General features: G+C 51.3%; 1 protein-coding gene and 1 pseudogene across 1 annotated transcript; both read right to left on the bottom strand.

Moving 5' to 3' along the window:
- Positions 1–7,753: 7,753 nt before the first annotated feature.
- Positions 7,754–9,011, bottom strand: LOC142028155 (olfactory receptor 2A2-like; annotated as a pseudogene).
- A 4,340-nt stretch (positions 9,012–13,351) lies between these two features.
- On the bottom strand, positions 13,352–25,052 carry LOC142028151 (electroneutral sodium bicarbonate exchanger 1-like). Its single transcript, XM_075022186.1, has 20 exons — positions 24,597–25,052; positions 24,005–24,140; positions 23,629–23,789; positions 22,509–22,694; positions 22,312–22,400; positions 22,022–22,179; positions 21,556–21,643; positions 20,904–21,050; positions 20,655–20,746; positions 20,147–20,321; positions 19,877–20,010; positions 19,089–19,334; positions 18,879–18,984; positions 17,783–17,944; positions 16,943–17,056; positions 16,443–16,604; positions 15,573–15,824; positions 14,698–14,766; positions 13,982–14,155; positions 13,352–13,882 (listed from the first exon to the last, which is right to left on the bottom strand). The coding sequence occupies exons 1-20, from the start codon at positions 24,712–24,714 to the stop codon at positions 13,697–13,699; spliced, it is 2,955 nt and encodes a 984-aa protein (XP_074878287.1). The 5' UTR covers positions 24,715–25,052; the 3' UTR covers positions 13,352–13,696.
- Positions 25,053–26,015: the final 963 nt, after the last annotated feature.

The following is a 26,015-nucleotide window of genomic DNA, read 5'->3' as shown; positions in this document are numbered from 1 at the left end:
CCGGGAGGCAGCAGGAAGGGGAAGGCGCACCCGGGACTCTGAGAGCCTCTGGCTGCTGGAACCGTGCTCTGCCCTCCCCGAGGCAGAAACGGGTGCCCGAGAGCCGGGGGACCCTGGATCCTCCCGCCTCCGGGGGAAAGGAAAGGGAAGGGGAAAGGGAAAGGGAAAAGGAAAAAAGGGAAAGGGAAAGGAAAAAGGAAAAGGAAAGGGAAAGGGAAAGGAAAAAGGAAAGGGAAATTGAAAGGGGAAAGGGAAAAGGAAAGGGAAAAGGAAAGGGAAAAAAGGGAAAAGGAAAGGGAAAGGAAAAAGGAAAGGGAAAAGGAAAGGGAAAAAAGGGAAAAGGAAAGGAAAGGAAAAAAGAAAAAGGAAAAAGAAAAAGGAGGCCAGGCTGGGGGCAGCAGGCAAACCCCCTCCTCACCTTCCCAGGTGCCTCTCAACAAGAGCTGTGAGGCTCCGGAGGTGGAAGGCCAGTCCAGGGAGGATGTGGAGCTCGGGCCAGCTGCGCCAGAGGTGTTGCCATGGTCAGAAAGGCCTACCCCCGTATCACGACCGCCTCCCCGAGGAAGCCAAGACAGCTTAGGGGTGTGGGTGACTCCCTTCTGAGGGGAACAGAGGGGCCGAGATGCCGGACAGAGCCTCCTCTTAGGGAAGCCTGCTGCCTCCCAGGGGCCCAGGTTCAGGGCAGCACTGGGAAACTTCCCAGCCTGGGACAGCCCACGGGCTATTGCCCACTACTGCTCTTCCGCCTGGGTGGCGACGAAGCTGCAATGCGTGGTCCAAGGGCAATCGAAAGAGACTTCGGGGCCTTGGGATGGTTGGGAGGGGAATCTGGAACACGGCTTATTTTTCCCTCTCTCCTTCCAGCTGCGGGCAGCAACACTGGAAGAAAGAGACGGACCCGGTCTGTTAATACGTGGGTCGCGGCTGGTGTCACTGCCAGAGTTTTGGGTTTTTCAATAATGGGGTGGCCGGCACGGCCCCAGGCCTGCTGGTGTCAGATGGGATTCGCCTATCTCAAAGGGGGAAGGGGGTCTTGGCTCACGAGCTAACGGGGCTCATTGGCAGAGCTTTAACCTACACTCGAAGGGATGTTATGGAGGCACACACAGTCAAATCCAACAGGTGTTAAAGCTCAGCTTTATTCTTTCGTAAAAAGTTAGTTAGAACTCCAGTAACATTTTGTAAACCACAGGCTCAGTGATGTAAGGGGAATTAATACTACACAGCCGACTTAAGAATTTAAAATGATGACTCAAAATGCGCGTATCACTCACCTAAAAGTTGAGGGCTCTCTACCTTGAGGAGTTACCTCGGGCGGCGTCCCGACCCAAGGGGGAGTCCCTGACTGCAGATCCGCTGCTCTTGGGAGGACTGATTCCAAAATGTCCTCCGGCGGGACCCTCTTTACACCCTTGTTGAATCTGATCTGTGATCTCCGGTACTGAAAGCAGAGGTCAAAAGACTGGGAGATGCCTGGGAGTCACAGGTGGATCCCGGAGGGGAGAGCTTCCTCCAAAAAAGAAAAAAACCTCAAGGGTAGCTTACTTGGAGGATTCTGGGGCTGATACCAGAGATCTTAGGTAGGTAAAGCAGAGGACAAAAGCCTCTGGGAGATGACTGGGAGGAGGCTCAGGCAGCTGCCGGAGTTGAGCTGTATCTAAAGGAGAAAAAAAATACCTGGAGTAACTTACTTGGAGGAGTCTGGGGCTGCTACCTGGGATCTCTGGTCCTGAAAGCAGAGGTCAAAAGACTCTGGGAGATACCTGGGAGAAGTCTCAGGTGGCTGGCAGAGTTGAGAGATTTATCTAAAGGAGAAAAAAATATTTCGAGTAACTTACTTGGAGGAGTCTGAGGCAGGTAGCTGCAATCTCCGGTACTGAAAGCAGAGGTCGGAAGACTCTGAGAGATAACTGGGAGGAGTCTTGGGTTGATCCCAGAGGAGACAGTTTCCTGCAAAAGAGAAAAATCATCTTGTGTACCTGCCTTGGAGAATCCAGGGCTGCTACCTGGGATCTGAGGTCCCTATAAGAAAAGGCCAAAAGACTCTGGGAGATGCCTCCGGGGAGCCTCAGGTGGACCCTGGAGGAAAGAGCTTCCTCCAAAGGAGAAAAATCATCTTGGGTGGGTGCCTTGGGGAAGTCTGGGGCTGCTACCCGGGATCTCAGGTGCCTAAAAGGGAGGTTAAAAGCCTCTCGTGGTTGCTGGGAGGAGTCACAGGTGGATCCTGGAGGGGAGAGCTTCCTCCGAAAAAGAAAAAAAAATCTCAAGGATATCTTCCTTGGAGGAGGCTGCGGCTGCTACCTAGGATCTGATGTCCCTGTAAGAAAAGGAGAAGGGTGAATGTTAAATTTCCCTGAGCAGAACTAGCACAACAGTTTAGGGGGAAAAAAAAAAATCAAAACTGGGACTATAATGGTGTAGGAGACTGAGCTGTTTGTCAGACAGGGCTCTGAAATTTAATAGAAGCCATTAGGGCATGTGGAGAACTAGGGGTAAATTGGTAAACTGAACTAAAAGTACAAGAATGCAGGCAGAGACCTGATGAGTGTCCCAGTGATTTTGGGGGACTCAGACAAGCTCTGCTAACAAAATTTTAATGATGCACTTGCAATTAGTGTCCTTGTGGGTCAAATGGCCCCTGATAGCAGAAACAAAACAAACAAACAAACAAAAAAAAAAAACAAAAAAAAAAGAAAAAGAAAGAGAGAAAAAAGAAGAGGAGCAAAGCAACAAGAGGCTGATTTATTGGCAGTCGCTTTTGCAAAGAGTTTACAAGTGAGATAAGGATTAGGAAGAAAGATGATCAGGTGCAGGGTCTGAACTAAGACCTAGAAAAAGAGAAGGAGAATGTGAAGGAACACTAGAAGAAAATGTTACTCTTGTGGAAATCTGGGATATGTGCACCAATAAAAATATTTTTCTAAACATGTCCCTGAATGACCAGGGAAGTTAATGGATGAGGTAGTGTGTTTGGCTACAGTGGTCAAGAAGAGGAAAGGGTTAAGGAAGAGGGATGTTAAAGGAAAGAGGAATCAAGTGTATTTGTGGCTGTGCTGAGAGAAGCCTTTGGAGTAAGCAGGGGGAGAGGACTGATGGGGACCAGAGCAACCTCTCCCAGCAGAACCTCTGGTTAAAGCAAAGCTGGGAGATGAGGAAACAGAATTTTTAGTCAACACTGGGGCTACGTATTCAGTCTTAAATACACTAGAAGGAAATTTAAGTAACAAAAGCATAAATGTCATTGGTGCGACAGGGACTCGTGAGACCTGGCCATTTTTCAAATCCCTGAAATTTAAACTTGGAAAACAATGGGTTACTCACCGGTTTTATATTTGCCAAATTCTCTGAAAACTTTACTGGGTAGAGATTTACTTGAAAAGGTAGAAGCTGAAATCAGATTCAAGGATGGGGAAGTTGAAATTTTAATCCCAGAATCTAAATATGTCGAAGCCATAGCCTTGTTGTTACAGGATACAAACCCCAAAAGGGACAAGATACCTTGAGAAATAGAAGATGCAGTGATCCCCATCGTTTGGGCAGGAGAAGGTCCAAGAAGGTCTAAGAGAGCATAACCAGTAAGAATTGATCTAAATCTAGGATCGTCACCTAAGAAGAATTAAACAATACCCTTTAAAATTAGAAGCGAGAACTGGCTTGGTACCAATAGTTCAAAAATTCTGAAAATATAAGTTGCTAACAGAATGTGAGTCAAAGTATAATACACCTATCTCACCAGTAAAGAAAGCTAACGGAAAAGATTACCGTTTAGTCCAGGATCTTAGAGCAATAAATCAGAGAGTACAAGATATACATCCAGTTGCTGCAAACCTGTGTATGTTACTAACTACCGCCACCAGTGAACAAAGCTTTTTGCTTTTGAGTGGGAAAATCCTGAACCAGGGTGAAAGACACAATATACTTGGACAGTTCTACCACAAGGCTTCAAGAATAGCCCAACTATTTTTGGAAATCAGCTGGTGAATGAATTAGAGATTTGGAGAAAAGACAATGGACGGGGAACTGTATTACAATATGTAGATGACATCTTAATTGCAGCGGGATCTCGGGAAATTACTGTGTGTGTACCACATACGGTAGTCACAGTTTCGGAACAAAAAGGGGGGCATTGGTTGTCCCTCAGCCGTACGCTGAAATACCAAGTGGTACTACTAGAACAAGATGACATCGATCTCAAGACCACTTCAGTTACAAATCCTGCAGTGTTCCTCTCCACTGATTGAGCGGAGAGTTCACCAGAACACAATTGCTTACAAACTGTAGAGGAAATATATGCTAGCCGTCCGGATCTTAAAGAGGTTCTGTTAGAAAATCCAGACTGGGAGTTATATACTGACGGTGGTGGTTTTGTTCACGATGGGAAGAGACTGTCAGGATACGCTGTGATGACCTTAGATGGCATAGTAGAGGCACGAGCCTTACCTCCCAAAACATCAGCCCGAAAGGCAGAACTAATAGCCTTAACTCGAGCATTGGAACTGAGTGAAGGGAGAAAGGTTAATATCTGGACAGAGTCTAAGTATGCTTTTGGAGTTGTACATGCCCATGGAGCCATCTGGAAAGAGAGAGGACTACTATCAGCACAAGGAACTGAAATCAAGCATGCTGCACAAATTCAAGAACTATTACAGAGCATTCAAAAGCCGATGGCGGTAGCAATAATGCATTGCAAAGCCCACCAAACAGGAAAAAAACCACCAGAAATAGGTAACCAATTGGCACATGAAGCTGCCAAAGAGGCTGCAGAAACAGGCATCGTGGCATTATTACTAGAAAAAGAAATAACTTTACCAGAAACACCACCTAAATATGATAGTAAAGATGCTAACTTAATAAAGGCCTTACAGGCACAAGAACAAACAGATGGGTGGGCTGTCACACCCACAGGGCAAACAATAATCCCACCCTCATTAATGAGAGAAATTGCTAAACAAGAACATTGCTAAATAAAGAACATTGGGGAACTGAAAATTTAGTAAAACATCTTCAAAAGATAGTTATAAGCCTAGCAATGACAGAAATTATCCAATCTATCATGGAAAAATGTGAAATTTGTTGTAAAAATAACCCAAATACCAGTAATAAATTAATATTGGGAGTTACAAAAGGAGGAAATTCCCCAGGAGACTATTGGCAAATTGATTTTACAGAACTGCCTAGAAAAGGGGATATAGATACATGCTTCTTCTAGTTGATACTTTTACTGGATGGCCAGAAGCTTTTCCCTGTCACACCAATTAAGCTAGAGAAGTAACTAAAATCTTGTTGAAAGAAATTATCCTGAGGTTCAGTATCCCTTTAGGAATGTCCTCAGGCAGAGGACCACATTTTGTTGCTGAAGTTATAAAACAGTTGAGTAAAAACTTAGCCATAACATGAGATCTCCATACCCCTTATAGGCCACAATGAAGTGGAAAAGTAGAAAGAATGAACCATACACTTACATTGCAGATCGGGAAAATATGTCAGGAAGCATCAATGACTTGGATACAAGCGCTACCTTGAGCGCTGTTAAGAATTGGCATACAACCTCGTGGTAAAACCAGCTTGAGCCCTTGCAACTTACTTTCTGGAAGGCCTTACCAGGCCCCACATATACCAGGAACAATTCACATTAAAGGGGAAATGGACTTTAATTACTTAATGTCCTTGGGAAAGACTGTACAGGAATTGCACAAGTACGTGACGACAAGCAGGCCCTTGGAACTGGACACACCAGCCCATCCATTTCAACCTGGAAACTTGGTCTACATCAAGTCGTGGAATTTGGAGCAGCTAACTGAGAAGTGGAAGGGGCCATTCCAGGTGCTCCTGACTACTCATACAGCTGTCAAGGTCCAAGGGAAAGGCCCGTGGATTCATTATTCCAAGATTAAAAGGACTCCAACCTCATGGACAGTTGAACAAGAGTCTCCCCTTAAACTGAAATTGATAAAGTTACGACTGATTTTTATGATTTGTTTGTAACAATTACGGTAGCAATGAGTCAAGTGTGCCAGATACCATCTTGGGATCGGAACCTCCATTTAATCTTAACACAGAATATAGCTCGAATATTCCGCAAAAGTGATTGTTGGATTTCTACCCAAATGCCAGCCTCTGGACAAAGCTAAGTCCTACCCTTGATAGGGGTGCCACTGCCAATAAATGTATCATTATTTAACAATCCACAATATGGTAAAGGACATCCAGACAATGCATGGTGGCCAGGTCTCTCTGGGAAAAGACAAGAAGGAAGGTTACAAGTTACCATCACAAAAGATAACCTATAAAAGATAAGCCCTTCCCTGCAGCCCAGGCACCCCAGGCCCCACCAGCAGGTATGGCACCCCAGTCTGCTCTGGCACCTTCGCCATCCCCATCACACCCGTTCCCCCGGCACTTTTCGCATGGGGGTTCAGCAAGCCCGCGGGAGCATCCCCCCAGGGCCGAGTCACCACCAGCGGGGCAGGCAACGGTGGGCGGGACGCGGACTACTCCCCTCTCCCCTTCCCCAGGGGGAGCAGCCCTTTGGTGGGGAAGCCAGGACAGACAGGTCCCTGCAGGACTCACGGGCACGGCCCCACGCAGAAAGCAGCACAGAGCCCCTGCGACAACGACAGACCTTGGGGGCCGGGGGGGACGCGGGCACACACGACAGCAAGGGCTGCAAGGCCTTCGTCTTGAACACCACCAGCGTCCCCTCCAGCGGGGACAGGGCTCGGTGCAAAGCCCTTCAAAGCCTCAAGACCGTCACGGCCTTCCTCGGGTCCCACTGACCTCAGCCCCGGAGAGCCCAGCTTTGCCTCACTGACACAGCAAAATAACCCCAAATCACCCCAAGAATGGCGAGGGAGGGAGCTGCAGGCCAGGCAGGGACCCTCCTCCCCTTCTCTGGCTGCATCTTGGGCAGCCACAAGACTGGGAAGTGGCGGGGGGAGCGGAAATCAGAAGGAAAAAAAACCCAACCAACCCCCCAAAAAACCCCAAATCACTGCACCGGCCAGAAAGTGCCTGGAAACTTCATCCCTCTTTATTGCCCATTTCCCAAGCAAGCTCCACGACCTGGGAGCAACGCAGCCAATGGCATCTTTGAGAACCAGACTCACAACCTGCTGCAGCTGACCCTGCTTGAGCAGCCGAGGTGGGCTGGATGATCTCTAGAGGTCCCTTTCAGCATCCATTCTGTGCTGCTGTGACTCTGTCTCCGTCGTGGTTTAACCCCAGCCAGCAACTAAGCACCACGCAGCCGCTCACTCACTCCCCCGCCTCCAGTGGGATGGGGGAGAAAATCGGGAAAAAGAAGTAAAACTCCTGGGTTGAGATAAGAACGGTTTAATAGAACAGAAAAGGAGAAACTAATAATGATAATGATAACACTACTAAAATGACAACAGCAATAATAAAAGGATTGGAATGTACAAATGATGCGCAGTGCAATTGCTCACCACCCGCCCATCGACACCCAGCTAGTCCCCGAGCAGCGATTTCCCGCCCCCCACTCCCCAGTTCCTATAGTAGATGGGACGTCGCATGGTATGGAATACCCTGTTGGCCAGTTTGGGTCAGCTGCCCTGGCTGTGTCCTGTGCCAACTTCTTGTGCCCTGGCTGGGCAGGAGAAGCTGAAAAATCCTTGACTTTAGTCTAAACGCTACTTAGCAACAACTGCAAACATCAGTGTTATCAAGGTTCTTTGCAAACTGAACTCAAAACATAGCACTGTACCAGCTACTAGGAAGACAGTGAACTCTATCCCAGCTGAAACCAGGACACTTTTAACCACTTAACATTCCCTGAGAAATTCCCCAAGAGCTCAAGAAGAAAGAGCAGAAAGACAGGAGACAGGTGAAAGCCTAGAGCGCCAGCTAGACGGAATGAAAGACCCTCTTCCTTCTCTGAAGCTTCAGCAAGGCTTCCTTCACCTGCTTGTTCCTCCGACTGTAAATGACGGGCTTCAAACTGGGGCTGACGAGAGTGTAGAAAAGGGAAAGAACTGTCTCCCTCCCAGAGGACTTACCGCTCCCGGGCCCCGCGTACATGAAGATGGCGTTTCCATAAAAGACACCCACCACGGTCGGGTGAGAGCCACATGTGGACAAGGTTTCGTGCCATCCTGGCACAGAGCGGATGCGCAGATCGGTGGCCGGGATGTCCAGGGAGGAAATCAGGATTAAGGCTAAAGGGAAGAGGAAGAAGCACACACAAACAGCAAAGATCAGGACTTTATTGGCAGGAGCGGCAGTGCAGGCCAGCTTTAAGACAGCAAGAATTTCACAGGAGAAGTGGACAGCCTCGCAGGGGCCACAGAAAGGCAGGTGTAAAGCCAGAGAGGCTTGCAGTGTACCAAATACGAACGCCAAAGCCCACAAAACTGTGGCAAGGGTGAGGCGCAGCCTCCAGATCATGATGAGGGCACAGCAGAGGGGACGGCAGATTGCCACGTAGCGAACATGAGACATCACGGCCAGCAGCACGCACGCTGTAAGTGCAAAGATTAAATAAAGATGGATCTGTGCCCCACACCCAGCAACGGAGAGGGTTCTGCCTTGTCCAAGGAGGCTCCTTAGCATACGGGGACATTGCTGGAGGCGTAGCAGATGTCCGCGATGGAGAGGTGGCAGAGGAAGAAGTACCTGGGGCTGTGGAGGCAGTAGTCCAGGCAGATACGCAGAAAGACAAGTGTGTTTCCCATCCGAGTGGCAGAGCAGAGGGCAGAGAAAAGGCCAAAGAGGCAGCGCTGCAGGGCTGGGGTGCTGCAGAACCCCAGGAAGACGAATTCTGTGACAGTCTTTTCATTCTGCACGCTGTGCTGGAGGTGAGGCAGCACAAACTGCGACCACGGAGATCTGGAAGCGAAGGAGCAAGGAAAAGGAAAGAAAAAGGAGAGTTTTCCTAAGAATGTTGTGTCCTTTACTCTTTACGCTGCAGCTCCCTTCTCCCTGTTTTTCCCTCTGACTCCAGTGAAAGGTGCGTACTACCCTCCCCACGCTGAGCGACGTACATCTGAATTGCAAGCTCCAATCTCCCTGCAAACTTTGAGCAGTTTGACCAATCTCGCACAACTTTGCTGCCTAGCTTGCCCTTGAAGTCTTTCTTTTCCTGGGTTGGTTTTGGTTTTTTTTTGCAGGGGGTGGGGAGGGGCAGGGTGTGGTGTCGCTGTTGGAGAAGATAAGATGATGAAGATTGCAGGTGTCGATTAAGGTGAAGCCAGAACAACTTCAAAGCAGCCGTTTTAAATTAAGTCCATATTAAAAGGAATGCACAGTTCACAGAATAATTCCAGTTTTACCATTAAACCAACCAGCATTTCCAAGCCACTGCTGTGTCCTCTTTACCTTGGTGAAATGCATTCCTATTGAATCCTGCAGTTGCTTGAGCCAACTCCCCTATCCCAGCAGGGAGGCTACTGCAGGTCCAGGAAGGTCAGGCAGAACACCACCTTGGTTCCTGCTGTGCAGCTGCTCGCCGTTACCAGTTTCGCAGGGTGCTGGTCAAGGTCCCTGGGCATCCCCTGGCACTTGTCTCCACGCAGCTCTCTGGTCTCCAAGATCTTCCGCCACTTCCAGGATACTTCCTCCAGCCAGGATCTTCACCTTTTCCTTCCTGGGTCCCCTCCTTCTCTTCAAGATCCCTTCTTCTTTCTGGGAACCCTTCTTTTTGCCACCACCTCTTCTTTCTGGAACCCCACGCCCCCAGTGTTCCCAATCTAAGTTGTCTATGGGAGCAGTACAATGCCTGATCAGCCTCCGAATTAAGGCTTCTCTCTCCTAGCTCGTTATTAACTGTAGGATTCGGGACATGCCACTTTTGCTTATTCCAGGTGTTACCCAAATTTACAACCAGCCCACGCTGGCTGCGTGTAGCGAGAAGCAGGCTTCTGCTTGACAGCTCAGAATCCAGTTTCAGACATTCACATGCACAGACCTTGCCACACACGTGCACCCAGTCACGTCTTGCCTGGTAACCTTCACAGTTTGAGCCAGTTTTTTGTCTACGGCCGGGCTTCAGAGGCAGGGCATGGCCACAGAAGCGCATTCCCCCCGTCAGTCTGTGAGGTGAGCAAGGGAGAGTCAATACTTGTCTGGTGAGCCTCATACCCAGACAAGCTGGGCGATCCCTCTCCTGCGACAGCCCTGGGAAAAGCCACAGCAGGGTGCTCCCTTGCCTCTGCCTAGGTCCCTGGGGTTCCCCTGCCTGCCATTGCTCCTTTGTCCTCCTCTGTGTTTGTGGAGATGAACCTTTAACCACACAACCTAACACCTACAACATCGGGAAAAAGAGAGGCTGCAGAGGGTCCAGCGGGGAAGGTCGCCGATGTCAAATGCTCTTTGTGAGAGGCAGCACACCCAGCTCACCTCCTTGCTCCTGAGCTGCTCTATCGGAAGCACTGCGTGCAGGACGCTCTGTTCAACAGGCTGTGTCTGTATCTGACTGCCTTGTCCTCGCTACAGCACCGTGTGCTGGGGGAATGCCACGGAGAGCAAGGAGGACGCTCTTTCCCCAGGAGCAACGGAGGGTGCTCAGCTGAGTGCTGCTGCAGGGGCCACAGTGGGGCAGGCAGGCAGGGAGGGGAAGGCAGGAACGAGGGAGCTGGGAGTCACCGGCCAGTCTGGGAGATGCCCCCCGAGAGGCTCGAGAACCCTGGAAGCACAGGACGAGCTTAGAGGAGGTTCAACGTGAGGCCCTGTGGTTAACCATCCCCTCCAGATCTGGATCTTCTCTGGTTCCCAAGTTACCGTGCAGTTTAACAGCCTGCTGCAGAGATCCTGACTGGGAGATCACTGTACCTCCAGGAGTTGGGGATCCACCTAACAGTTCACCGGAGCGGGTGCAGGTCTGTGCTGCACCGTACGTACGGCGTGGCCTTCAGGCTGTGTCCCTACACATGGCCCTTGGCCGCAGGATAAACGGAGCTGGTTGACTGTGACAGAGGAGCCTCCAGGCAGCTCCTGCTTGGTACCAGCGATTACGCCACCTGCGCGGCCCTGCCGTTATCTAAAGTGCAGCAAGAAGTCCGCGCGTGAACATCCTTTACGCATAGAGTTGTTTTCTTCTAAGAAAAGTTGTATAACACCGTGAATGACCAAAAGGAGGAACTTCTCCACAGGCAGGATCTGTACAGTGTGCCAAGGGAAAATCCATCTGGGGTCTGCCCAATGCTGCATGAACGCAGGGTCCCCAGCATCTGAAGGGACCTAAGATTTACTTGCTACCGAGATGCCTCTTCTTGCTGCCTGTATGCCTTCTTCCTGGCTACGTTGCCTCCCAAGATCTTGCCCACCCCCAGCCTACTGGGGAGGGGGGGAATGTTAGAGAGACAGCCTTGATGCTGTGCCAGCACTGCTCAGCCATGGCCAAAACACTGCTGTGTTATCAACAGCTTTCTAGCTACCAGTACAGAGCACAGCACTACGAGGGCTGCTATGGGGTAAAAGAACTCCAACTCAGCCAGACCCAATACAGAAGGAAAGTGGAGGAACAACAGAGGGGGCAGCCCAGGGACACAGAGCCCCCCCCAGGTCTCATCTGGCCGCTCCTGTGACCATACGGTGTACTCAAAATCAAATACCTGAAGTGCTCCCTTAGATGCAGTGTACAGCCAGGGGACAAGAAGGTGGCAGTTCTGCATTTTGCAGCTCCCAGGCTGATGGCAGAGCCAAAGCAAAAAAACCAAAACCAAAACCAAACCAACCAAGAGAGGTAAAACTGAAGCGCAGGGAGCAAATGCTTCTCTTTCACCTTAGGCCAACTGCTCGGACGCTCTCTATGCTGCCCTGCCACAGAGGGCATCCCTCTCGTACCAGTAAGAGACAGAAGAGTGAATTAAAGCCAGGACCCCAAACCAGACCAAAAACCCGGTCGTGATGAAGAAGAAAGTGGAGAATGCATCAAATATAACAGAAAATTATTTTGGACATTCCCAGTTTACATTTGGAAAAAAGAGGAAAAAAAAAAAAGCGGAGGAATTAGGTATTAAAAGAAGAGCACTGAATGATAAAGCAGTAGCAGTCCCTCTACCACTACAAACCCACACCCCCACACGCACACGTACGCACACAGACTTAACACCACCAAACTCCCATTGACTGTGACGTTCACCTCAGCTTGCTGGTCTAGAGATACTGAATGCCTGAAGCACACCAAGGATAACTGAAAACATCTGCATGGCTTTAATGGGAATCCTCCAACTGAAACAAAGTGCTTTCTCCCTCTGTCTGCGTTGGCACATCCCCGAGTCACGCTCTCGCTCCTCTCCTTCCAAGTCAAGATTCCTAAACGTGAAAAGCGGGAGTGGGGAAAGGCAAAGGGAAGAGAAAAAGAGGGAGAGCATCATCAGTGGAAGACCTGCCAGCTGCTGCTGATTCAGCCCTGTTTGGGGGACCACCCCAGCAGAGAGGAGCTGGTTTGCATGCCACGGTCCTCACTGCCTGTTCCCAGGGACAGGCTGTTTGCTCAGCCTTGCCGGCCAAAGCGTGGGAAAAGCGTAGGCGTGCACCGTCGCTTGCAGAGGAGCACGGACACGTTCGTGTGCAATCCTTTACCTTTTTCCTCCCTGGATTCAAAGGGTTTCTGTCTTCAAAGTGAGAGCCTTCCATACAGTCGTTGGTGACATTTCATCCAGGATAATAATCTCAGAAGGATCAGTCCTGCAATAAATATTTTACACAGCAATCCGTGATTATGGGAACTGATGCCACCAAGGGCATTAGCATCAGCAAGAGGAACAGCGGAGCCCCGAGAATCAAAGCTGCGCATAAGCATGGGAGGTTTTGCTGGATGAGGAGTTTTGGGAGGCAAGCTGGGGAGCTGCAGAGCAACAGCTCTGTGCAAAGGCTCTTGCTGGGGTTTAGCCCTGGTCCGGGTTCCTAAGCCACTGCTGGTACAGATCACGCCTGCAACTCCTCATGTGTAAGTATGAGGAACTCCAGCTACCGTAAAGGCGCTGATGATGCAAGGTTTGGGGGTCAAACGCGAGTGCTGCAGCCACTCTGCTTGGGGTCAGAGCCCTGCGATCACCTCCTGCAGCCCTGCCCCCGAATTTGATTTTCCCACCAAGCTGCCTGCTGGTTTCTGTGGGATGCCCCACAAAGAGGCAAGTGGAGCAAACTCTGCCAAACCCCTTCAAGCTAATCTTGCCGGGGGTCCTGGCGCTTGGTGGGGCTTTACCTGTCACTGCCTTGCTTTGGGATATCCATGTCACTGGTCTTCCCCACGTTCAGCTGAACTGAACTTGCAGCAGCAGCAGCTTCCATCGCCCTCCTGGACTCCTGAGGTAAAAAAGGGACAAATCACATTCTCTGTCTTTGGTCAAAGTGGAGATAAGCTGAATGCCCAGCACAAACTTAGCAGTCTGCCCTCCCCTTCTGCCCCTTGGCAGCTATAGGTATTAGTGCAGCAGGGTAGAAACCGTTCACTCCAAAGGTTTTGGGGCAGGGGGATTGGGTGTTCAAAACACGATTATGAGCAAATCTTGCCAGCAGCAGCAGCAGCACCTTCTAATAATAATCATCGTAATGATAATGACCTTTGTGAAAAACGACTCGTTTTAAAAATTACACCTGTATTCAAGCGTTCAGCTCACTGCTACTTGAGGAAACAAAGGTTACAACGTGGGATCCAGGCTATTGGGATCTATTTCGATTGAGTGCTGATCTTCCCCCAACGTTTCCAGACAAGCTGTAAGAGAAACAGGCAACCTCACAGCCCGACGGAGATGTCCAGCCCCGAGGACCCAGCAAGCCTTACCTCTTCTTCTTCTCTGGCTTCATTTCTGGCATCGTCCAACTTCTTCTTCCTTTCTGGCATAAGGTCATCCAGAAAGCTGAGCTCGCGCTTTGAGAAGCAGAAATCCATCGCTTTCCGGACAAAGACGAGAGCCAAAACCTTCACGAATAAGAGGGAAGATGCGGTGAGCTCAGAGACGATGCCACCTCTCACTCCAACGCTGCAAACACCCCGCTGCTGAGCGGCGGCAGCTCTTACCATCATGGGAAAGATGATGGCGGCACGGGACACCTTGATGGTCCAGAGCAGGACGAGGCAGGTCAGCTGGATCACCGTGAACAAATGCACCTTTTGCAAGGGCACGTGCCGCAGGTAGATGAAATCCGGCTGGTGTTTCGCTGGCATCCAAAACAGCTTCAAGCGATCAAAGAACTGCAAAATAAAAGGGAAAGGTTGCCGCCTTGGGACTGCGGCAAGTTTCTGGCCCTCTCGAGACGTGGAGGCGGTTTGCAGCATCTCGCTTGCCGTCAGAAATCCTGGATCCCACCGCGTTCCTCCTGGGAGCAGCACCCATTTTCCCTTCGCTCCATCTATCAACCGGCTTGCCCCTGAGAGCTGCCCACCAAACGGCAACTATTCCGTGCCATTCCATTATTAGCATTTCTCGGCCCACTGAATCCCCCAGCGAGGATTTCCACCAGTGGCAGAAACTGCCTTCCCTTTGCACTGAATTCCCCCGCTTTCACGTAACCAAACACTGACCTGCCCTAAACCCTGAAACAGAGAGCGCTGAACTTGCCTGGTCCTCCCAGCCCTATATACCTCCTGTGCCTCCACCAATCTTTTTCTTACACAAAAGAGTTTCATTGCTTGCTCTGCAAGAAGTTTTTCCCATGCCACTGCTTTTTTCCCTGCTGCTATGGAGACAAAATACCAGGGAAACGACATGCTGCACGCTGTAAAAGAGTCCGTACCTGAATTCCTCTGAGCGACGACACACCCATGTAGAGAAAGACGCCATAAAGCACAGGCATTGGTATAAACTGGGGGGGAAAAGAGAAAAAAAAAAAAGAATGCAATCGTTTCTTTCTCCATATTGCATTTTCAGTATTACCACCCTCTTCCACAGGCACTGCCTAAAATTGCTTGAAGCCTTCCAGCTTCCATTCAGGCTTACAGATGGGTCAGGTTTTAACCATTAAAGATTTTGTGCGCACGAGTGAGCTAAGGCTCTGCTTTAGGCTGAACTTTGGACTTACCTCTCCTCAGAATACTCCTATTTTCCAGAAAGGTTGGAGGAAAATAGGCGATTTCACCCGTGCTACCCTATGCCGCATTCTGTGGCGGTAGAAAAACACTTCTGCCTAATCTTGGGGCAACAGGCAAAGGCCACAGGCCTCCTTTTAGCCTAGAGATGAGATTACTTTGTGGGAGGAATGTGCAAGGAAGCCCACGGGGATGACCTCAGTGTGTTTAGCTCCTGGGAACAGCTGCTCCGGGGCATTTGGGGAGCAAATTGCAGCCCGTAAAGGGCTGCCTGTTTGAAAGAGAGCAGACGTGCTGGTCTGAATATGCTCAGCTGTAACCCATAAACATGGGCGGGCCTGAAAGACACCTGAAAATTCAAGCAGTTGCGTTGCTCGCTTGCCTCGAGCACACCAAACGGGGGCCCGAAGGGCTGCAAAGCCTAACCGAGGCTGGTTCCCACCGTGGGTCAAGCCCCAAGGGTTGGGATCACCCCCTCCTCCTCCGCTCCACAACTAACTACTCAGGCCTGCAGAGAGGGGACTGTTTTTCTGTAACCTCCAACAAGCTCGCGGTTGTCGGGTGGTTTGCATTTTCCTCTCACCTTTAACACGGAAGTGAAGAAGACGGAGCAGCCCATGAGCCCAAAGATCAGCAAGCCAGTGACTCTCTGCTCTCGTATCCCCAGAAACTTGGGTTGTTCTCCTGGAGCTGAGCAGTCAGACTCTACTTTGAGGCTATTCACGTGGGTGATGGACAGGACGGTCGCAGCCACAAACCAGGGCAGCCCCATCACAGAGCACACCCCCAGCATCACGGCCACCACGAAAAGGTCCAGGTGGTACCCGCATCCTTTCTGCAGGCAGGAAAACAAGAAACAGAGCATCCCATAGCACAAGAGCAAGGATAACGTCGCAAGTCAGACTCAAACCCTGCTCGAGCACAGGTCAACTTCTTCAGAATTTAAAACAAGAAATGGAAACAAGTAAGGGTGTACGCAGGCTTTGCACAAGCACCTGGCATGAAAATCTGGCAGGAGTTCAGACACAAGGGATATGGGGAGCTTGTGCGATACATACTTCTCCAAAAAAACCCCACCCACAACCCAAAACCACCAAACCGTTTTTTTCACTCACAAAGAAAATTCTACCACTTGCGAGGAAGGTGTGACTCTGAGTTATCCCTGGCAGCGCATCAAAACAATGCATTCCCCGCACCTGCTGCCGCTGCCGTTTCAAAACAAAAACGCGCTTCCATATTGCTCCAAGATTAATTTGCTCCTCCAAAAGGTTGCTCATCTGAACTGCCCTGTCACTTGCTCCCTGCATCATCGTTAATCCAGGAGAGCATCCTGCCACGCAGCCTGACCTTGTCCCAAACCAATGCCTTCAGAAAGCATCGGCAATAAGAGCTTCTCCCCAGACCTGCAGCCCAGAAGGGGCTGGGGCCGGGGTCATCTCTCGCAGGCCCTTACCTTCAGCTTGTGCTCCTTCCTGTTCACAATAACGGCACTGATCTGCTGGTCCATGAATATCAAGATGGTGCAGAGCAGAGCTGGGACGAGCGCAGCCAACACCGTCCACCAAGGGTTGGGTCCTATGGGGTTGATGAACCACCCGCGGTCGTCTCTGGTAGGCTGCAACAAAGCCCACACATCAGCATCGTCTCCCAGCCCAGGCACTCCACTGGCTTTCCTTTTCCCCTCCCTCCCTGTGTCAGAGCACCTCCCAGCCCTGGCTTCATGTCCCCCTCTCCCGTGGGCTTCAGCAGTGCCAGTCTCCTCTTTGCAAGCACCTCTAGGTACTTCTCCTGTAGGTATCTAGTTTTGGGGCCATCTTCTCGTTGCCAGGAGGAAGCAAGGCACTTGGAGGTGGAAGAGGAGATGGTCACACCACCAGCATCTCCTCCAGACTCAGCCCTGCCCTGCCCCGGCATCACCTTGTGGCACCCCCACGTGCCAAAACACCCCATTACCTTGAACGTGTGGGGGACCTGGAGCTTTGGCGATGGGATCCCAACCACAAAGTCAAGGAGCACCATGATGGCGATGGTGAGGAAAACAGCAAAGTCGCTCACCGTGGACCGTACCTGGGGCGAGAAACCAGAGGTGAAAGGGGCATGGCAAACAGGGCCGTAACGTGAGATGCAAGAGTTGCGGACATCCACAACATTCAGGCTGGTTAACCAAATCCCACCACCCCTCTGAGCACATGCAGCCTGATCCCTTGCTTAGATACTGTTGCTGTGTTTGTCCCCGTGAGATCTGGTGTCAGATAATAAAAAAAGCTTAATTAGGCGGACAAGGGTTGGTTTAAGTCAAAACCTAAAAATAACAATAATAATATTAAAAATAAGAAAAGAGATGTCTGCCACTACAGCTACACTCACAGCTACAACGGCAACAAGGCACTGAGGCATCCTTTAGTCCTCAAAAGGAACCTCCTCATTCGAATCTACTTTCCGCTCGAGCACATAATGCGCAGAAGGTAGGGAAAAAAAACCACAACCCCAACCCCCAAAACTTTGGGAAACCTGACTTCCTACTACCTGAGGAGGGGGGGAAAAAAAAAAAAAAAAAAAATCAAACCCCAAAAATCTTCAATCTGGGGCAGATCGCGAGGCAGGTGGGAAATGCTACGATGATTTTGCACTCACGGAAATGAGTGCGGGACATCCAAGCTCTTGGAGAGCTTGGCCTGCAAGGCCAACGTTTCCCAGCTTGACCATGGCGGGGCTAATACTGCTTAGTGCTCCAGGAAAGCCATTTTGGGAAACGAGTGTGGAGATGGACGCTGGCCACCATCTTCTACTTACTCTGGTTGGAAAGTAGCGGCTGGTTTTAAACTTCTTCAAGAAGCTCGACAGGGCAAAGGTGGCGAAGAAGAGGATGCAGCACCAGAGGAACACATCAGGCGTGTAGGGGCCGTCGCGTCCACAGGCAGGTCCTTGAAACTCCCCACGCAAATGCCGACATTCCTGGAGAAACAGAGCGTCAGGACACAAAGGCAGTGCACGTGCGGCAGGGAAACCTCGCGTAGCTAGGGGGTTTTGAGGATCTTGGTCCAAGATCCACGACCCTCTAACTGCTCCTGCCAATGGAGATTTATATGTAATGAGCAGCAGCAGCTGAACAAGTGACACATCGAACTATAGAGCGGAGAAACGAGATGTGAGGGGACACCATACCACGCACCCTCGGCACATCCTCTGCCTGCCATTCGAGCAATCGTGGCTAAAGAAGACACCAGAGGGGAAGGAAACACTGGAAACTCTTGGGGAGAGAGAGAGAGGGAAGAGGGAAGGAGGGCTAAAGACAACCATGGTAGGAAAGGAGGAGAAGAGACAAATCGTCCCTTCCCAGGGGAGGGCTCGCAGAACCTGGCCAAGAGGGGATGAAGGCCACCATAAGAGCCTGCCGCCCTAGGCCCGGGCTCTGCTTCCAGCAACAACAGCCTGAGAGGCTGCTCAGACATGCAAATTTATGCATGTACCTACAGACAGCACTGAACGAGAAAGCAAGGCCCAGAGTTACTAGGAACCCATTAAGGAGGCCAATTACTACCTTTCAAGCATGAACTTAAGTCCTACCTACAACTTCTACAATAATCAAACCACCCACTACTTAACCTTCCTCCCAGTCAGAAATACTGTCCGGCAACAGGCTTGAGGGGGACACTTGCTACCTACCCACAACGCTGGGGACCAGGTAGACTGGGACAAGGTGGACTCTCCTCCCGAGGACCAAGCGGTTTTAACAAACCACACGCTAGATTTAAGCAAGGACTTTTCCGAGCAGCACTAGCACAGTTTGAAGCCCATCATTCCCTGAAGGGCTCTGACTTTTGCACCATGCAAATGCCCCTGGACCCCGTGGCCGCGGCGCGAGGAAGCAGTGGCTCGGGGCACTTACGGTCACCGTGAGGTTTTCCCAGGCGATGCCAGACACGTTGATCCCGTTGCTCGCCCAGAAACGCAGCGTTTCGTTGCTGGGATGGGTCGGTGCCTCACACTTACAGCTGGGAGGAGAGAAGCCAAGACAGGGGTAAGGGAAAGGCGATGGAGGTGCAGCCCGCAGCTCCTGCCAAGGGGCAGCAGCTTTCTCAGGGGGAAAAAAACCCACTAGTAGCTGGTGAGGAAGTCCAGCTTGCTGTGCATGTGCACAGGGTAGGTGTCTCGCAGGTGACTCAGCTTCTCCAGAGCCTCGTAGATGAAGATGATGCAGATGAGGGAGGCAAAGGCTTCTTCCGTGAAGCGGGTGACGTAGCACACCAAACAGCTGGCATCGGTGGCCACCAGCACTATGCACAAGAAGGCGGTCCACAGCCCAATGCACGCCCGCAGAGACAGATAGGAGAGCGTGTACTCCCTGGGAAAGCAAAATGAAACAAAGGCTGCAAAGGCCAGCAAGAGGCCCTGAGACATGCCTGCCTTCGGGGAAAACAGGGAGCAATTCTGGAGCGTGTCAAGGCTGCGGATGGGAAATGCAGTTTCCATGTACTACTACAGAGAGCCTCGGGGCTGTGGTGCAGGGTGTAGACCCACAGGAGGAGAGGCCAATTATTTAGTTACCACTGTTGAACAAGGATCTTGTGTTAACACCTTGGAGGCTGCTTGAGGTCAGGTCCCTCTTGGGCCAGGTGGTGTTCTCCCACATCACCCTGATGCCCTGACACTGAAACCAGCTGGGTTTGCACCCAGTCACCTGCTGCCAGCAAGCTGGGGCTTAATGATAAACCTTATGGCAATAAGGGTGGTTTATCTCCCATCAAAGCCATAGCAACAAAAGGACTGTCACTAAAATCTAGCAACTACCCCTAAGAAACAGAAAAGCAAAGCAAAGCATCTTTTCTCCATCACTGCCCCCTTCTGAAGGCTCTCGCAGCACCCAGCTGCGGCAGCCAGCCTTACTTGCAGAATTTGTAGAGGATCTTCTCAAACACGAGGACGGGTCCGGTGCTGCCGAGGATGGTGAGAGGTTGGCCGGCAAAGAGGCAATACACCACGCCGGCCATGGACGCGCCCAGCAGCGACTCCATGGCACTCTGTCCGGGGAAGAGAGGCAGCCGTGAGTAAATAAATTGTTAGGGAGAAACAAAAACCAAAGCCGATTCACTGCAGCGAGGACTTTGGCCTGACTTTTATCCTCCCCCATGCCCCCCAACAGAGAGAGGTGCTCACTATCTGGCCATTGGTCGCCTCCCCCAGCAGTCCCCCAAAGGTGATGACAGGGGACATGCAGGCACAGTAGAGGAAGAGGAAGGACGCCAGGCACTGCAGGCTCAGACCATCCCGGAAGTCGCTCCAGAACCACGGGGCTTTCCGCTTCACGTCCAGGGTCAAACCTCCAAAGAGCCTGCAGGAAGGAAAAAGAAGAGAGTCTGTTCTCTTGGAGGAACACGGTGACTTTGCTTTGCTGCAGAAGGGCAATCAGAAGCACGGAGTCACTTTCGTGGCTAAAAAGAAGCACTCTCCTTCCTCCCAAATCAAGGAAACCTGCGTGCAATGGTGATGGCTGGGGCTGAGCCCAGCTGCCCAGATCTCCCCCCTGCCCAGCCCAGGGGACCAAGCTGGCAATGCGGAGCCCCTTCGTTGAACCAGCTAACCCCAAAGACCTGCTAGAAGGGAGGGTGCATGCTCAGATTTGAGAAGCAAACAGAAAAAAAACCCAAACTATTAAAGCTCCCACCTTCCCGTCCGCTGCAGTTCAGGGCCACTGTGTTTCTCCAGCGTGCTGTGAGAAGCACTGTCGTCAAGAGCTCCTGGCATCTTCCTTTTTTCCTGTTAAAATGGAAGTAAGATAAAGCTATGGACTTGTAACCGCTGGCTTGTTTTGCTTCTGGTCTGGCTCTGTGACTGTGTCAGAGTGGGACCTTGTGAATTTGGGCCCCTGAACAGCATCCCCAGCCGTCCCGCCCGTCCCCCTCGCACCTCCCACCTGCGAAGGGACGTTTTTCGGGGGCTCGATTCGGATCGATGGATCCCACTCTCCTGGCGGCAAGACCGTGACCTGATCCAGAAACTCGTCGATGCCAGCCACGAGGTCAGCCCCGTTCTTGGCTTTATAGGCAACGTCACGGAAAACCTGCCAAGAGAAGACAACCTGGTGAGAGGACAACCCAGCTCGGAGGTCCTAACCAGTGCAATAAGCTCTTGGCTAAACGCAAGGCTTTTTCCCCAAAATTTCCTGCTGGAAAGGGCAGGAAATACTCCCCCAAAAGGAAAAATCTGTGCGTCAGGGCATTTGTAATCATCTCCCCCACGAGGCCCCCGTCCCCCATGGCACACCATACCCTTCTGCTTAAAGAGCAAGAGAAGTTTGACTGGCCCTGGCAATGCCACCACTGGGGACAGCGTGCTGGGGACCCCGGCAAGAAGGATGAGGTGCAGGATGCACCCCGGGTGGGATTTCAGCCTCCAGGATGTGGGGTGATGCAAATCTGCGTGTTCGCTTCGGGGTGAGAAAGAGGGCTGGGCTATTTGGAGAGCTGCGGGCAGCTGGGACAGCAAATCCTCTTCCTCACTACTTCAGAGACAGGGAGAGCTGAAGAAAGGCAAAAATGACCCGGAGCTATCTCATCTTGTCGCACCTCATCTGTCATGATAGTGGCCATGGACCTGCCGATCTCATGGTACTGATGGGCTTTTCCTTCTGGTCCAAGCAAAACAAACAGGAACCTGGGCAAGAAAAACAAAATGAGAGAGAGAAGAAGGTGTCCTTGCTCCAAGAGCACCCAAGGAAAGCCCTGGCGGCTCCCAGCCCGGAGCGTGGCTCAAGACGGGACACGTAGGCTCAGCGACGCCACGATGAATTTGAAATTCTTCAAAACCGACGGCAAATTTCATTTGGGGGCCAACTTTCATTACAATTGGCCGATGGGTTTAAAAGCTACAGCAGGGAATGGAGAAATGAAGGCGAGGAGATGCGGGTGGGGGAAACGTGCTTGCTCCCCCTCCCACTCGCCTTGTTCCCTTGGGACACCAAACTGATGCCTGCAACTCGATCTTTGGTTGGGTGTCTTTTTTACGGAAAAAATTTGCACTTCTCATTCGCACCTTGTTGGGATGGGAACTTCCGTCATGCCCGAGAGGAGGACAGCCGGGCTCAGGCGGACAAATGCCACGATGGGCTGGTGAAGGAAATCCAGCTCTCCTACAAGCACGTTGGATGCTTCAGCCCCGGTGGGAATTTTCTTCATGAAGTGCAGCTCCGCCTGGGCACGACAAGCGATTTTCAGGCAATTACCCCAAAAGCAAAGCCCACAGCGCTCTGCAGCACACTCTCCAGCCAAGTTTGCAAGAGCAAATCTGGCCCTAAAGGCGTGAGAAAGCTACGAGTGTCTCACCTTGCTTAAATCCGTTGCTCCGCTCTCAGGGTTCACCCCATCTTTAGCTTCTGCAGCGGTGGGAGAAGGACAAGAGGTGATTGTTTGGGCTGGTAGGAAAAAGAAAGACACTCAGAAAGATGGACGAGGAGCAACTGGGACGCTTCTCCTTTGCCCGGACAAGTCTAATGGGGCCACAGCCCTGCAGAAAGCCTCACCTGGCTTGTAGAGGAGGTGCAGGTCTGACTGCCTCTTGCTCACATCAGCAAACGAGCAGACAGCGGGCAGAAGGTTGGTTGTCTTCTCGTTCTGATGGTGGTGCTTCCTCAAAAGGACTTCTCGAACTTGCGCCCGCACGTGCTCATCAAACTCCGTGGACTGTTCTTGCTGGGCCAGGATCGTATCTGAGGATGGCAAAGGGAAACAAAGCCATCAGAGCAGAAACCCCAACAAGTCCCGACCCCCAAAGCCCCCAGGGAAGGCTGTGCCACACAGGCTGCACCCTAATGCCGGCTCAGCCTTGCATAGCAAGGCCTTTTAATAATGTTCAGCCTTTGCAGCCAAAACGAGAATTTTCTTCTGCTAAGAAACATGGCATCCAAGTGCTTATTCATCATTCCGCTAAGATAAATATTTCCCATTCTAAATGACGCAATTTTCTTGCCCGACCTGGCCTTTCTGACTCTACACGTTCACCCAAATTATAAGCGATCTATAGCACAGACGTTCCCAGAGCTTCCCGTGCTGATGGAGTGCAATTTGCCGAGCCCAGGGAGAAACGTGCTAAGAACGGCTCCGACTTCTCCAGCCCTTGAAAGGGCTGAATGGAGACCTGCCGCCAGTCAAAGATAACTTCTCCAAAGAGGCTTTTGCAATTAACTTCAAGTATCTTCCCCACAGAAATACACTGCTTGGTCATCGCCAGATAAACTCTGCCTTAAAACTCTTACATGCTGGATCTTAAGGCAAAAGCAAAAAAAAGAATGCGAGGAAACAGCTTGTAAGAAATAGTTCCTTTAAGGAGGTTCAGCTCTTACGCAGACTCTGTATTTCTAAGAGCAGCCTGCTAAGCCCTGACACACGCTCCTTTTTGGCTGCAGAATATTCTCTAGTGGCTTCTCCAACCCCACAAACTGCTTTCAAAAGGACCCCGCATTGGAATAAAAAAACGGTGCGACTGTTGCATGCCCAGTCTACATCCAAAAACAGCTCATGAGAAAAACACAGTGGCACTTCTGGAAAAGGACGTGCCATTGGGGCAGGGTTTGATTTGGGAGTGAAGAGCACCGTGGCGAGCTGAGCTCGGCCGTTCCCGGAGGGATGCAGCGCCCATGGTACCTGCAATCTCTTCGATGCTGTTGGCACAAATGTCCAGCAGCACCGACCCGTTGCTGATGCAGCTCCTCAGCTCGGAGAGGCTGTGCAAGGACAGCGTGCCAACGTAGGGCTTGCTCCAGCGCTCGCCGCCATCTTCCACATCCTCCTCAAACTTCAGCCACCTGCGGACATCGGGTGCGATCAGCCCCATTGCAAGAAAACAGCCCCAGCTCTGCAACCCCTTTGACAGAGCCACGGGGTGGCAAGAGGAGAAGGCTCCTCGTGCCGCCACCTGCAGCTGCAAAAGCTTCGCATCCTGGAGAGGAGAAAGCAGAGCCCACGGGCGCTGCCGGTGCAGGGACTCCTCTCCCACCGCAGCCAAGCAGCAGGGATTTACCTTGCCGTTTCCTTCCACTCGCCATCTCGGCCCTCTTTTACACAGATCTCATCCAGCTCGGAGAACAAGTGGTGAGGGAGGTGCTGCTCGTCCTCCTTGCTCCTGAGAATGAACTGCACCCGCTGGGACGGGGAGCCTGGGGGCAGAAGGCAAAGACCCATCCCGTTACCGCGCCTGAACACAGCTCGTCACGCTCACGTGCAAAGTGGCCATCAGCACCAGTGCAGCCATAAACACTGGGCTGGCCCCTCTCCTCTGCGTCTGTCTGGGCTTGCACAGAGCCGTGGAGAAGGAGAAGCATCTAGTCCACCTCTGCATGAGGATGGGCTGCTTTCCTTCCCCGCATTGCCATTTTTAAAGCCAGGATCCCTCTAAGGAAGACGAGCCTAAACCCATTATGCATTTAACTGCATTAAAAAAAACACAAACAAAAAAAAACAACAAAAAAAAAGAAAACTTGGGAAAAAGAGGGTGTTGCTCAATACGGCCACTTTCCCTCGGAAGAACAGCAACTCACTCAAACTAGCCACGGGGACCTGCTTGCAGAAGGCCCCAGCGCCCACGTTGCCCCCAGGAGTTTAGCGAATGCCGCGGTGGGACTTACAGTGGTAGCCCTGCTCCATCGGGGCAGAGTCCTTCTCCCGTTCCCCTTCCCGATGCTTCTGGCTGTGGCGTCGGTGATGCCGGTGGCTCTGCCTAACCAGTGGCATCCGCGCGCCCACGTACAGGGTCCGGTGGCCTGCGAAAAAGCAGCGGTTTTTGCAGCACTCTCGGCATTGCGGCAATGGTTGAGGTGGCCGGTGCCTTGCTAAGCCACGGTTATATATCCCAGGAGCAACGCCAGCTTCCCTGAATGTTATTTTCACTGGACCTCCTTTTTTCCAAGCCTATTTTACTCGAGCTTTGCAACAACACAGCAACAACAAGTGTTGGCTCTGGGTCATCTAAAAGTGCCCCCAAAGTATTGGACCTCTTCTCAAATTCCAGCTTCGGCTGGACAACACTCAGACTTGCTCATTAAGCAGCAACACAAGCTAATTATTTTCAAAATCTCTGTATGGCACGAGGCAACAAGAGACGATCAAATCAGTCCCATCGTAATGAACTCCAGAACAAAAAAAGAAAATCACAGCCCCGCGTCTGCAGCCCTGAAATGATTCTCCTGACCTCTCCAAGCCAGGAGCAGCCTCTGCGAGAAAAAAAGCCGTGAATTATCGAGCCCTGTGGCTACAACTCACACCGTGGCCTCCCGGGGGGCTTTTTCCCTCCGTTTAAAAAGCCGTAATAGTAAAAAACGTGACAATAACTGTGCTGCTTCATTGAGAAGCGCGGCACGTTTTGCTGCACATGATGTGACACCCGACAAGGCACACAGGAGAGACTTTGTGCAATGGGAAAACGCGCTGGGCTGGTGGCTCCTCTACCAGGATCTCAGCAGAGACTCACCTTCCAACTCCTCCTCCTCATAGCGAACACTGACAGTGTTGCTCCTTCTTCCCCGGTCAATCACTGCCTCCTCGTCATGTCTCTGTTTAGCAACGACAAGAAGGGAAAAGTTGGGGCTGGGGGTGGAGAGCTCCCTTACGTCCTCCCAGCCATCACCCACCCCTGCGTCCACGCGAGTCCACGAGCCATCACGCCTCTACGTGCCGCCTCCTCCTCCTTCAGGCACAGCCCTAAAACCACGGACTTGTAGGAGGTTTTCCTTCCCATACGCAAATAAAACAGCCCATAACATCACCTCTACTGTATACCACGAGAGTCTGGACGTCTTTAATACAGCAGGAGAGGGATGAGTGTTTCAGACCAAAAAAACCCACCTCCTGCTTTGTTCTTGAGGTTCCTGTCTAAAAAAGTGATTTCCAAACTGGAAAAAAAACAACCCCAACCCACAAAACTGCACTTTTGAGCCCCGGCCGTGCTACCTGTAACTCTTCCAGAAGTGTCATTTTGTAACCCCCGTTTGGGTTCATCCTCACGTCAGTCACTGGGTTTCGGGGACAACTGAACC

Source organism: Buteo buteo, unplaced genomic scaffold (assembly GCF_964188355.1).
Source record: "Buteo buteo unplaced genomic scaffold, bButBut1.hap1.1 HAP1_SCAFFOLD_173, whole genome shotgun sequence".
NCBI lineage: Eukaryota > Metazoa > Chordata > Aves > Accipitriformes > Accipitridae > Buteo > Buteo buteo.
The sequence above is the reverse complement of the archived record's forward strand: the minus strand, read 5'-3'. Positions and strand labels throughout refer to the sequence as shown.

Excerpts from the sequence above, each read along its gene's own strand:
- LOC142028151 (XM_075022186.1), bottom strand. The coding sequence starts at position 24,714 with ATGCCACTGGTTAGGCAGAGCCACCGGCATCACCGACGCCACAGCCAG. Across the intron at positions 22,695-23,628 it reads CAGCATCGAAGAGATTGCAG|ATACGATCCTGGCCCAGCAA; the intron begins GTACCATGGGCG and ends TGCCATCCTCAG. Across the intron at positions 16,605-16,942 it reads AGGTCCCCCACACGTTCAAG|CCTACCAGAGACGACCGCGG; the intron begins GTAATGGGGTGT and ends GCTTTGTTGCAG.